Source organism: Ailuropoda melanoleuca, chromosome 17 (assembly GCF_002007445.2).
Source record: "Ailuropoda melanoleuca isolate Jingjing chromosome 17, ASM200744v2, whole genome shotgun sequence".
Taxonomy (NCBI): domain Eukaryota; kingdom Metazoa; phylum Chordata; class Mammalia; order Carnivora; family Ursidae; genus Ailuropoda; species Ailuropoda melanoleuca.
Window position 1 is genome coordinate 1,724,400 of NC_048234.1, and position 11,967 is coordinate 1,736,366.

At 58.3% G+C, this 11,967-nt stretch overlaps 1 protein-coding gene and 1 non-coding gene across 2 annotated transcripts; both read right to left on the reverse strand.

The window, feature by feature from the left end:
- Nucleotides 1-563: 563 nt before the first annotated feature.
- PLD2 (phospholipase D2) lies at nucleotides 564-11,927 on the reverse strand. Its single transcript, XM_034647052.1, has 25 exons — nucleotides 11,661-11,927; nucleotides 11,427-11,536; nucleotides 11,215-11,345; nucleotides 10,987-11,129; nucleotides 10,485-10,590; nucleotides 10,330-10,395; nucleotides 10,129-10,187; nucleotides 9,884-9,976; nucleotides 9,633-9,785; nucleotides 9,060-9,209; nucleotides 6,450-6,533; nucleotides 6,228-6,306; nucleotides 5,466-5,576; nucleotides 5,119-5,289; nucleotides 4,655-4,781; nucleotides 4,339-4,457; nucleotides 4,148-4,261; nucleotides 3,920-4,024; nucleotides 3,620-3,708; nucleotides 3,404-3,517; nucleotides 3,225-3,274; nucleotides 2,849-2,983; nucleotides 2,539-2,692; nucleotides 1,629-1,743; nucleotides 564-1,388 (listed from the first exon to the last, which is right to left on the reverse strand). Exons 1-25 carry the CDS (start codon nucleotides 11,684-11,686, stop codon nucleotides 1,164-1,166), a joined length of 2,829 nt encoding a protein of 942 aa, XP_034502943.1. The 5' UTR covers nucleotides 11,687-11,927; the 3' UTR covers nucleotides 564-1,163.
- On the reverse strand, nucleotides 7,977-8,049 carry TRNAE-CUC. The gene has a single exon. It is a non-coding gene; the product is annotated as a tRNA-Glu (tRNA).
- Nucleotides 11,928-11,967: the final 40 nt, after the last annotated feature.

An 11,967-nucleotide genomic window follows, 5' to 3' on the forward strand; every position in this document is an offset into this window, starting at 1 on the left:
AATGGCCTATCCCTGCACTGCGATAGGCTGGCCCCCCCACCGCAAGTGGCTACTGAGTGCCTGCTCGCGTCTGCAGAGTAGCTGGTCAATCAGGATTTAAATCGGTGACTACATCCACAGCAAGCCAGTTACGTATTGTTCCCAGTTGGGACCCCTGAGGCCCAGAGAAGGGGTAGGACTTGACAGGGTCACCTCGGTCATGACAAGCTCAGGATTTGGGCCCAATTCTTCCTGCCCTCAAGCCTATGCCCTTAACCATTCCCAAAGGGGCTTCCCTGAGCCTCGTCCCCTGCTGTCACTCGAGGACCAAAGGCAGCCCCTCCGTTCCCTCCTGCGTAGGGAAGCACCAGCTCCCCGGCTCTCCAGGTGTCCTGGCTTGGCCCTGCCCTTCCTGCCAGCCAGGTGCGCTGTGAACCCCCCCCCTTCCCCTCAGCTGGGTGGCAGAGCTCTGAAACTACAGACTACTACAATGGAGATGAAGCCGCAAAAAGGAGACAGGAGTTGGGTGGCAAGAAGGCCCAGGGGCCCAGTGCTAACATGGGCGGGAGGGGAGAGGCACGCTCTCGGTTCTTGGTTTGGCCAAGGAAGAGGCAGGGACCTCTTCTATGCCTTTATTTATGAAATGCTTATTGAACGGATATAGAGCTAGTGTCTGTGTGTAGGCAGGGGAGGGAGTTAGTGTGCGCCCCGCCCCACCCTCCCCACCGTGGGGGCTGAAGCCAGGACAGGCTTCATCCTTCCCTCTACCTCGGCAGTAATGAGCCAGGAGAGGCCGTGGGGGGACGGGTTCAAGGGCAAGAGGAGGAAGGGAGAGATGGGAGGGCCCAGGACAGAGCCGGCCTCTCCTGCAGGGACAGGCTTCCCCAGGCTTTCGGGCTGGAGGTTTGTTTCTCCTCCAGAACAGTGGTTTCAACTGGCCAGCAGGGATGAGGAACTTCTCCGGGACTCTTTCCTGCCTCCCCAGCCCAGGGTCAGGAGCGTCTTCTTCCAGCCGCTTCTCAAGGGAGGGTCCACTGCTGTGACTTCTCTAGTCCCCTTCAGGCCTGCCTGCCTGCCTGCCCTGGGTCTCAGAGGGCACTGCCCCCCGTCCTTAGGGCTGGGGGCAGGGAGCCAGCCTCGGTGGGGCTCGGCAGCTGGTAAGCTGTCCCGGCCTGCAGCTGCCGCTATGTCCACACTTCGAGAGGCATCACGCCTTCCTTGCTCCCCAAGGGGGGCAGCAAAGACTCGTCCTCCAAGAACTTGAGGGGAAAGTGGACCAGGTGGCCCTGGACCTGGGTGAGCTCAGACCTGGCCAGAGGGGGGCTGACCGTAGCCAGGGGTTCCACGGCCACGTACTCCCGGAGCGCCCGCAGGGAGCGCGTGGCGTTGGATGGCAGGCAGCGGAAGATCTGTGGGCGGGGGGCACAGAAGCAGTAAGGCTTAGAGACACTCTGCCAGGAGTCCAAAACCCCACCTGGGCCAGGCACCCCCAGTCCCCACACCATATCCCCCCCACACTGACCCCAAGACACTGAATCCCATGATATGCCCCTGTACCCTCATCTCCCTTCTGAGAATGGCTCAGTGGGGGGGGCTCTCTCCATCCTACCCTGAACAGGACAATCCATGGATTTGTCCTCGGTACCCACCTGCTCATAGATGTTGGCGTTGTTCTCAGCTGTGTCTTGCCACAGCTGGAAGAAGTCATCACAGACAGGGTCTCGGAGATCCAGGTCTGGCCGGGCATCTGCCCCAAGAATCACGCTACGGGACAAAAGGGTCCCCACAAGACCAGAATAAGATCCTCAGAAAACCGGGGATACCTGGGAGGCTCAGTCGGTTGAGCGTCTGCCTTTGGCTCAGGTCATGATCACAGGGTCCTGGGATCGAGCCCCATGTCCAGCTCCCTGCTCAGCAGGGAGTCTGCTTCTCCCGCTCCCCCTGCTATGTTCTCTTTATCTCTCTCTCAATCTGACAAATAAATAAATTTAAAAATCTTAAAAAAAAAAAAAAGATCCTTGGAGAACCGGGCTGCTCGAAAAGTTGTGTTATGCCTACCCAGGTGATTTAAACTAAACACATTGTTAAATAGTAAAATAAAGGTAAATGAGCCCAAGAGAGCTTTAATCTGTCTCTTCTTTGACTATTACTTTGATGCTTAAAAAAAAATACCAAATTATTTTTAGAGGGGCACCTGGATGGCTCAGTTGTTAAGCGCCTGCCTTCGGTTCAGGGCGTGATCCCAGAGTCCTGGGAGCGAACCCCGCATGGACTCCCTGCTCTGCTGGGAGCCTGCTTCTTCCTCTCCCACTCCCCCTGCTTGTGTTCCCTCTCTCGCTGGCTGTCTCTCTCTCTGTCAAATAAATAAATAAAATCTTTAAAATATATATATTTTTAGAATACTTGTTTCTCATTTTTTTGATAGCCCCCCTTTGCTGGTACCCTAAGCCAGACTGGGAACTCCAGGACTACCTGTAAGCCATCCTCACACCTGCTCAGAAGGCAGCCCAGCCCCCTCCTGACTCCCACCTCCCCCGCAGCACCCCATCCCGGCTCTACCTGAAGCAATGCTTCCGCAAACTCAAGGCGAACCTGCCCGCCTGATATTCCCGGCCATCCATGAGGGATGGCTCCATCTCCGTGTCCTCGATCAGCACGGCCAGCTCACTGTCCCGCTTGCCCAACAAGCTGCGGTCATTGATGTTGGCGGAGCCTGGGACGGATGCAGGACACGCTTTGTGAGCCTCAGCCCCGGGGGGACCCTCCACCAGAGGACCAGCCAGTCTCCATCACCCCCCCACCCCTGCTGGGCCCGGCCCCCTCTCCCCACCCTCCCGCTCGCTTCCAGGGGTCCTGATGCAGGACTGACCGATGATGACTGTCCGGTCATCCGCAATGAGCATCTTGCTGTGAATATAGATGAGCTCTGAGACTGGGTGCCCACCCAGCTCTCCGTGGGTGCGAAGCCCACAGATGGATATATAGTCCCGCCACGCTGTCCCCACTGTAAGAAAGATGGGGGGGGTGAGGTGACAGGTGCCCTCACATGCAGATGGAGCCCTCTCCCCGCTCCCTCCCCATTTCAAAAGGCCTAGAGCCTAGTCTATGCTTCTCCCTGCAGTCGAAGACCACCTGTGGTCTCAGAGCAGTAGCCCCAGAACCATGCAAGAATGTTAGGGTCCCCTGCCCAGGGGTCCAGGGCTTGAACCTACCCACCTCCCCCCCACCCCGCCCCCAGCACTCACTGGCTGCTTTGAGGCGATGTAGGATTGAATATTCCCCGCGGCACAGGGTCCTGAGGGAAAAGAGTGGGTGAGGGAGGTGGAGGCTGGGGGAGGGGGGGGGTGGACCTCAAAAGTCCAGCAGGAAGGGATCGGGACAGAGTGAGGACAGGGGCGCGGATGGATGGTCATGGGGGGGTCACCTGTAGGTGAAGTGCAGAATGGCCTGGATGGAATTCCCACCACCTGTAGTGATGTCACCCTCAAAACCGGGCAGCAGGGGCAAAAGCACGTAGACTCGGAAGCACTGCCCCTGTCTGGGGAAGGGGGCGGGGTCAGAGGCAGGGACTCCCCCAAGCCCGGCCCCTCCAGGGCTTAAACCACGTCCACAAACCCATCCTCCCGCCAGTCCACCTTACTTGTGGGCCTTCAGGATTCTGTCCACAATCTCATCGCCCACCTTGTTGAGAACGGTCCGCCCATCTGAGCAGCTAATGAAGAACTGATTCTGGGGCAGGGACCGAAGACAGGCATCAGCCTGACCGCACGCCCTCCGCTCCGCGCTAGCCCCACCACCACGCTCCAGGCCCAGGGCCCCAGGCTTGTACACCTCTCCAGGCCAGCCACCCCAGCCCTCCAGGGCTGATCCCACTGCTATCCTCAGTCCCTCTCGTCGGACGCCCCCTCCCTTCTCTGCCCCACCCCCACCCCCGTCAGACCTCGATGTACAGGAAGTGCTGGCTCTCCCTGATGGTGTGCAAGTAGGCATTGAGGATGGAATTCTCCAAAGTCCCTGCTGACCAGCGGTCCACTGACCGCAACACCTGGGGGGACAGCGAATATGACGTGGCTCCTGCCCGCAGGAGAGGGGTCTGGGGGGCAATCAGGTCCCAGGAGTGGGCTGAAGGGAGGGAGGGGTGAGGACAGGTTGAACCCGGGAGCCTCACCTGTACGGTGGCACACTGCCCCCCCGGGAGTGTGAAGGGGAGCTGGTCTGCCGTGCTGGTGGATTTGGGCAACAGGTAGGGGTACATGGGTATCTTGTACTTGGCCTTGGTCGTCTGAGGAGGAGGGATCGCAGTCAGTGGCAGGTGACTCCTTCCCACCCCCAGCCCCCCCCCCGGGACGGAGTGAGCACCTTGGTGAAGTTCCAGCGCTGGATGAAATGCCGGGCCAGGTCCCGGGCGGGCAGACCGTGCACGGCCACCCCAACGTCCCGCCATGGCATCCGGGGTGTGGTCTCCCTGTCAATGAAATCTGGGGGGCCCGGGAGAATCAGGGACGAGGTCAGGGATGGTCTCCTGGGGACACTTGGGGCAGGGAGGACGAGGAGCCGACCAGAGGGAAGGCTGCGTTATCCTTGACCTAGCTCATCCCATTCACAGCCCCTGCCTCGACCCGGATGCCTGCCCCTACTCCCCGCTCTTGGGGGCTTTGGAGGAGGGGACCCTCACCCTCAAAAGGCCGGTCCAGCTGCACCCAGTCCTTAGTGATAAGATTGCTGTAGTCCTTGCCCAGCCAGAAGAGTTGGTTCTGGGAGAGGTCTGGGTGGCCTGGAGAGTCGGGGCCCAGCGGGGCAGGCTGTAGGGGAACACACCCAAGCCAGGGGCAAGGAGAGGTCATGGGGGCCATACAGAGCCAGGGCCAAAGAGAAGAGAGGAGCACTGAAAGACTGAGACAGAGACAGAGAGACACAGAGTAAGAGTGAGACAGAGAGAGTTCGACCCGGCCCTCCCCGTCAGCAGTACTCGCAATCCCAGAGGAGTGGGGAGGGGTCGTGGGGGTGGGGGACGGACTGGGTCTACTTCCAAGTACTTTCCTGGAGCCCCGGAAAGAGGAACCCCTATGTGGGCAGCGCCTGGAACGACGGGCATGGAGGCTGTGTCTCGGGGAGCTCAGGAAGGCCTTGGGGGATTACCTGAGAGGCCGCTGGCCCAGAGGGGTCCCCGAGGTCAGTCAGGCGGTAGTGTAGGTCATCCCAGCGGCCATAGGCGAGGTCCAGCCCCCCCAAGAAGGCCACCACTTGGTCCACGACCAGGAGCTTCTCATGATGGGCCCACAGGGTCACCTGGTCGGGGTGGCGCATTACCTGCGGCAGGTGTGGGGGGTTCAAGGGGGGGGGCTTAGGTGAGGGGAGACAGGAAGCATTGGGAGGGAGGGCAGGAGGTGGAGGGATGAGAAGGCAAGGGAGGGTTGAGGGGATGCGGAAGCCTGGGGGGCAGGGCCGTCGTTCGTGGAGTGGGGTCTCTGCCGCCCGAGAGTCACCTTAATGTTGGGGTGCAGCAGCATCAATGCCCTCTTGCTATAGCCGCTGTTAATGCCCAAGGCCAACTCCACTTCCTTAAACAGCAGGACAGACACACGGACACCCTCCTCCTGGCGGTGAGTGGGGGGATCAGATCCTAATGCCTCTCTCACGATGGCCCCTTTCCACCCTCCCAGGCCCTTCCCCACGCTCGGGGTTCCTGTATGAGCCTCCACTCAGCCTGGAGGGCCCGCTCGCTCACGCCCTGCTTTGATGCTGGCAGCCGACTTAGCAACGGGCAAGCTCCCTGTTCACCTACTCACCTGCCCATCAGTGTCTACCCATCCATCTTCCCAACCATTTACTCACCCCCTTAGGTACCATCCATCATCCATCCGCCCACCCCCCACTGACCCCTCTTCCTACCTCCTATCCTTCCACCTGTCCCCCTTCCCATCATCCATCTGTCCACTGGCCCCCACTTGCCATCATCCGTCTGTCCGTCCATTAACATCTACAGACGCCCCCCACATGGCAGACACCGAGCCTTGTCCTGAAACTAGCGATATGAGCCCCGTGAGAAGGATGAGACACATACACCCCCAGGTAAGACAACAAAGTGTAATGGGTACTGGGAGAGAAGTCTGCACCAGGTACAGGAAGGGCATGAAGAGGGAAGCCTCAGATTCCCTACCTTCTCCCACACTGCAGTCCCTTCTAACCAACCTCCCCCCACAGGCCACCCCCACGCACCGCCCCTCCAGCCTGACCGCTCTCCTTACCGCCTTCTTCTTGAGCGTAATGTCCAGTCTCCAGTCATCTGAATGGGCCGGACGCTTCAGGTAAATCTCAGGACTCAACCTGGGATTCCGGGCAGGAGGTGAGAGGCAACTAAGCCCCAGCAGCCAGCCACTCCTCCCCGGCCCCTCCCTCTGCTGGCTGGTAAGCTGATTTGCTGCAGGCCCTATCCTGCCCCTTCCTGTTTGAGCTTTTCCCTTACTCACCACCAATCTGTGATGAAAATCTCCTCTTGTGCTCGTAGGATGGCATCTGCCACAGCAGCAAAGTAACCTGCCCCATTCACAAACCTGGGGGGAGGCCAAGCCAAGGAGGTCAGGGGAGTCAGAAGCCAGAAAGCTCTGGAGAGTGAAGACCGGAGGACAGTCATAGATCAGAGGTGACAGCAGGGTCAGTCAAAGATCAAGTGATCGGAGCAATCAGATGGTATTATCAGCGGGACAAATTTGCCAGTATAAGCTAAATAAAATTAAAAATTACAAAAGACACAATAAACGAAAGAGGATGACTAACGACTGGAAGGATTAATACATCACATATAAAGAGTTGCAACAAATCAATAAGAAAAAGACACACAAGCATACTGAGAAGTGAGCAAAGCGTAAGAATTGACAGTTCACAGAGGAAATTTTTTTTTAAAGATTTTATTTATTTATTTGACAGAGACAGAGACAGCCAGCAAGAGAGGGAACACAAGCAGGGGGAGTGGGAGAGGAAGAAGCAGGCTCATAGCAGAAGAGCCTGATGTGGGGCTTGATCCCATAACGCCGGGATCACACCCTGAGCTGAAGGCAGATGCTTAACCGCTGTGCCACCCAGGCGCCCCTACAGAGGAAATTTAAATGGTCAACCATAGGAAAAGATGTTCAATCTCACTAGGGAAGAAGGAAATTGATATTAAGATGAAATAACATGTCTTTACTCCACGAGATTAGCAGAAATAAAGATCACTGCTAACTTCCAATATTAGCATGTGGGGAAGGGACTATTCTCATAGACTGGGGAATACACATTGGTTATAGCCTTTTTAGAGGACAGTTTGGCAGTATGTATCGGAATAACAGACACACATACTCTTTAATACCTTTAAATGCACACAGTCCTTCTATTTCTAGGAACACATCCTATTGAATGCTTAGACAAAGACTGTGTTCACTGCAGCACTGTTTAAAATAAGCAATAACCGGGTGTCTGGGTGGCTCAGTCAGTTAAGTGTCTGCCTTTGGCTCAGGTCCTGATCCTGAGGTGCTGGGATCGAGCCCTGTTTCGAGCTCCCTGCTCAGCAGGGAGCCTGCTTCTCCCTCTGCCCCTTCCCCTTCCCCACTCATGCTTGCTCTCTGTCTCTCAAATAAAAAATAAATAAAAAATCTTAAAAATAAAATAAATACGTTAAATGCCTAATCCCTAGCACACAAATTAAGTGAAGAAAAAACAAGCCACAAAAGCGACTGCATGATCTCATATACATTAAAACAAACAGTAACACACGTGTATAAGCCTACAAAAGTATGCAGGAAAAGAGCGGAGAAGATAAATACAAAACTATCGTGAGGGTTACTTCTGGGGAGAGAAATGGGTTGTTGGGGCGGGTAGAGAGATGTAGGGCTGAGGACGAAGGGCTGTGCAATGAATGGGAACCTAAATGCTTTATTTAGTATGCTTCCGTGTTGCTTGACTTTTTATTTATTTGTTATGTATTTTTTTAAGATTTTTCTCTTTTGAAGCAATATCTACGCCCAACGTGGGGCTTGAACTCACGACCATGAGATCGAGAGTCACACACTCCACCCACTGAGCCAGCCAGGCGCCCCTTGTTTGCCTTTCTAATAACGAACAGTCTAATATGAAAGTGAAGAGCGGGGTCTTGGGCCAGACTGCCCGGTTTTGAATCCGGGTTCCACTGTTTACAAGCTGTGTGACCTTAGGCAGGTTCCTCAACCTATCCTTGCCTCAGTGTTCCCATCTGTAGAATGGAGCCAACAGTACCCGCCTCACCGGGTTTGCGTGAGGACCTAATAAGACATGGAAAACACTCAGGACGGGTCCCGGCACGCAGTCAGTACTAGGCAACTATCAGCTGTTAGCTGTGCTGTTAAAAAACAAATGTCCAAGCACCTCCAAGAAAACAATGCTTCGCTGACTCCCTCCTGCCTGTGATGGAGTCCAGCTGCCTCCACTCAGCATGGGGAGCACAGCCAGCCCCCGCAGTCCCCCAGCCTCTTCTCTGGCCACTCCTCTTCCTCCCCTCCCCCAACCCCTCCCCCTCTGCGAGGGTCCGTCCTGGCCGCTCAAAAACATGCCAGGCTACTCCCAGCTTCCGGGCCCTGTGCAGGCTGCTGCCTCCTGCAAGCCTATCCTGACGTCCACACGCCAGGGCAGCGCCTCCCTCTCTGTGCTCCGTACCCCATATCTCCCAGCAGAACGGCAACTTGCCATTGTTCCGTGACCGAATCAGCTACGGGGCTGTCCTGTTCCTCCTGCTACTGGGCCTGGCACACAGTAGGTGCTAAGAAAATGCTTACTGAATGAATGAATGAATGAATCAGGGAGTTTTGAAGAGATCCTAAGGCAGAGAGAGAGACAGCGTGGGAAAAGGGCAGCTAAAAAGGTTGCAGGAGGTCAGAGGTCAGGGTCAAAGGAGATTAGGGAGTAGGGGGGGTCAGAGCGGTCAGAGGGAAATTAGATATCAGTGTGGTTAGAGGTCAGATGGTCAAGGAGACCAAAGGAGGAGGGCACTCAGAGGATCAAGGACTCAGAAAACACTGAGTGGGTCCAGAAGCCCACAGACAAGCTCTGGAGGGGTGTCAGGGTCTCACCACCGGGCCAAGGTCCCCGGCCGGGGCGGGGCGTAGCTGTCGTGCTGGTGCAGCTGTATGAAGTCTCTGCCTGGGCCCTGGGCCAGCTCGGTGATCTCCTGGCCCCACCACCGTGCCTGCCGGTAGCTGCCGCACTTCAGAATGAGGGACCTGAGCAGGAAGAAAGGGTGGGACCTCAGCCCTCACCCTTCATGCCCCGGCCTTGCCCGGACACCTCCCCTCTAGGCTGTCCCTTCTTTCCCGCACTTCCTGCCTTCGTCCCTCATTCCCGACTCCACCCAACAAGGCATGTCTCTGCCCTGTGCACAGCTGGGTGGCCGGCACCTGACAGGTTTGTCGAATGAATGGATGGATGGATGAATGGATGGAGTGCCTTTTCTTTTCTATCAGGAGTCGCTCTCTGAGGCTTCTCCTCAAACTCCTCTCTCCAGAACCGGAGCTAAGAGCTCTCCCAGGCATGTGGCCAGACCAGTTCCCTGGTTCCAAGTCAAGGCCAGCTCCAGGGGGTGGAAATCCTTCCTCTCCTTCCACCTGCTCCCCCCCCATCCGTCCATCCACACCAGGAGGCCTTACCTGTGGGAGGTGTCGATCCTGACCCCATACCGCGCCTCTGTGCTCCTTTTCCCCACCTGCACCTCGAAGCCGGGGTCGAAGAGCTGAACAAAGGAGATGGCGCCCGTCTCCAGGCACATGTACAGCAGGAAGGAGTCCTTCACCACCAGCCACCTGGAGCGGAAGGGCTCCATCCGTTCCTCCCTGCCCTTGCGATCTCCTTCTTCACCTCCCCACCCCCCACGGCCCAGCAGCTCCGCGGCCGGACCCACCTCTTGGACCAGCGGTAACAAACTTGGTCTCGGCCACAGCACGTGAGGCCAGGAACTCGGTGGCCACCCGAACGCTTCCGGATCACTCCCTCCCTGTGGGGAAAATTCAGTAGGAGATGCCCCAAAAGGAATCCAGAGCCCCCCCACCACCACCTGCCCTCTCCCTGTAATTCCTTCCCTATCCACCAGCAGGGAGAGATCCACAGGTTTGCGGGGCAGCTGGGTGAGGGGTGTCGGACACTCACAGTCCCTTGGAGCCAAGGTCAGGGATAAAGGACAGCCGACTGACTTCCAGGAATTCTGTCTGCAAAGGAAGACAAGGGGTCAGAGGAGAGACTTGGGCTTTCAGCTCTCGGCACCCTGCGGACCTGGGTCCTCTGCCGTCTGGGGGTGTGATGATACAGGTCCACCTAAACGGCACAAGCGGCCAGCCCCCGGGGCCTTACCATGGCATGGTAGTTGCGGTAGAAAGACATGGTCAGGAGCCGGTTGAGGTAATTCTCCAGGTACTTCTGAAGCAGGGATGAGAGACAGAGACAGATGGGACCACAGCCATTTGCACACCAGATGCCTTCCCAGGGGACCTGGCGTCTGGTTGCACCTGTTTGCTGGACGCATGTCTGCTGGAGCCCTCAGGATCCGCTCGTGGCAGAGAGGGTATCTCTCGGTTGGCTGCCTCTCCGTCTGGAGGGTGGGCCACGCCAAAGCTGTGGACGAGATGAGGAAGGAGAGTCAAGGAAGAGCCGGGAAGAGGAGAGCCTGGATTCCTGTGGCACTAGAGATGGGATCCTGGGGGAGGCCTGGAGACTGGCAGAAGGCCCCCTATCCTGAGAACAGAGACAAGAAAAGGAGGGAGGCTGCCAAGGGCATTTTGGGCATCCAGCCCGGCTGAGCTATTGGCACAGAACCACGGACAGGGAGAGCCGGGCTGGGAAGGTTTCCTGGTAACCGGGGTCAGGGGAGGGGGCCCCGTGGCCAGAGCTGGGGCAGGAAAGTAGCTGGGACAGGAGAAGGTGTGGCCTGGGGGGCTGGGGCAGGGGCAGCCCATGCCATCCCAGGGTGGGAGCGCGTGCCCTTGACGGGAAGCAGACGGGTCCCCTTACCGCGCCAGGGGAAGCAGACTCATCAAGACTTTGTGTCTCAGGAGGTCCCGGTGCAGCTCCTGGAAATGACGGAACTTCTTCTTGGTGGTCCAGGTAAAGGCGCCATGTGTCAAGCGGACAGAATACAAGGTGCAGGTTCCCACCTGGGGGAGCGAGGGGCTGAGTGGCTGTCCCCTCTTTGGGGTGCAGCCCTCCCTCCGCCCAGCTCCCCAGCGCCCGCCTGGCCACCTTGGATCCGCTGGTGTATCTCTCAGTGCCCACCACTTGGGCCGTGACCGGGACCCCAGGGGCGAACACCAACGGGTGCATTTTCAGAGGCTGCAGGTCGTAGATGGCCAGAAAAGGGTGCATCCGGTCAGCTAAGAGGAGAGAAAGTGTTAGAGTGTGGACCCCGGAGCTCTCCGCCCCTCTCCTCCCCGAGGGCCGAGCTCCCTGCGCACCTGGGTCCTCTCCCTCCCTCAGAGTGTCCAACTCGTCGGGCTCCATGTGCAGCTGGCTGGAGTCCAGGTCGCCCCCAGAGGGGAAGAGGCTCTCGGGGGTCGCCGCCATCCTGGGAGCATGGGGAGGCCTCAGGGAGGTGATCTGCCCGCAGCACCCGCCCCCACGGTCCTCCACCTCCCACGGGAGCCCCTCTTCTCCGCCAGTCTGCAACGCCCCGCCGACCCGCCTCTGACCTCCATCCGGTACCCGGGTCCCGCATCCACAATCCCTCAGCCCCTCCTCCGGGCCCGGAGCCGGCGCGCCCGGGAACTCCCGCCAGGCCCGCGGGGGCCCCGAACCAGGGCGGAGCAGAAGCCGGGCCAAGGGGTCGCCGGGGGCTCAGGCCCGGCCGGGCCGGCCGCGAGAGGGGGTCCCGCGGGAATGAGGAAGTGTGGGCGCCCCGCCCGGGAGGGAAAGCCCGAAATCTCGGCGTGCAGCGGAGCCCGCAGCCCCGCCGGCCCCGAGCGCCAGCCCCCGCCTCCTCCCCGCCGGGCCCGGGCC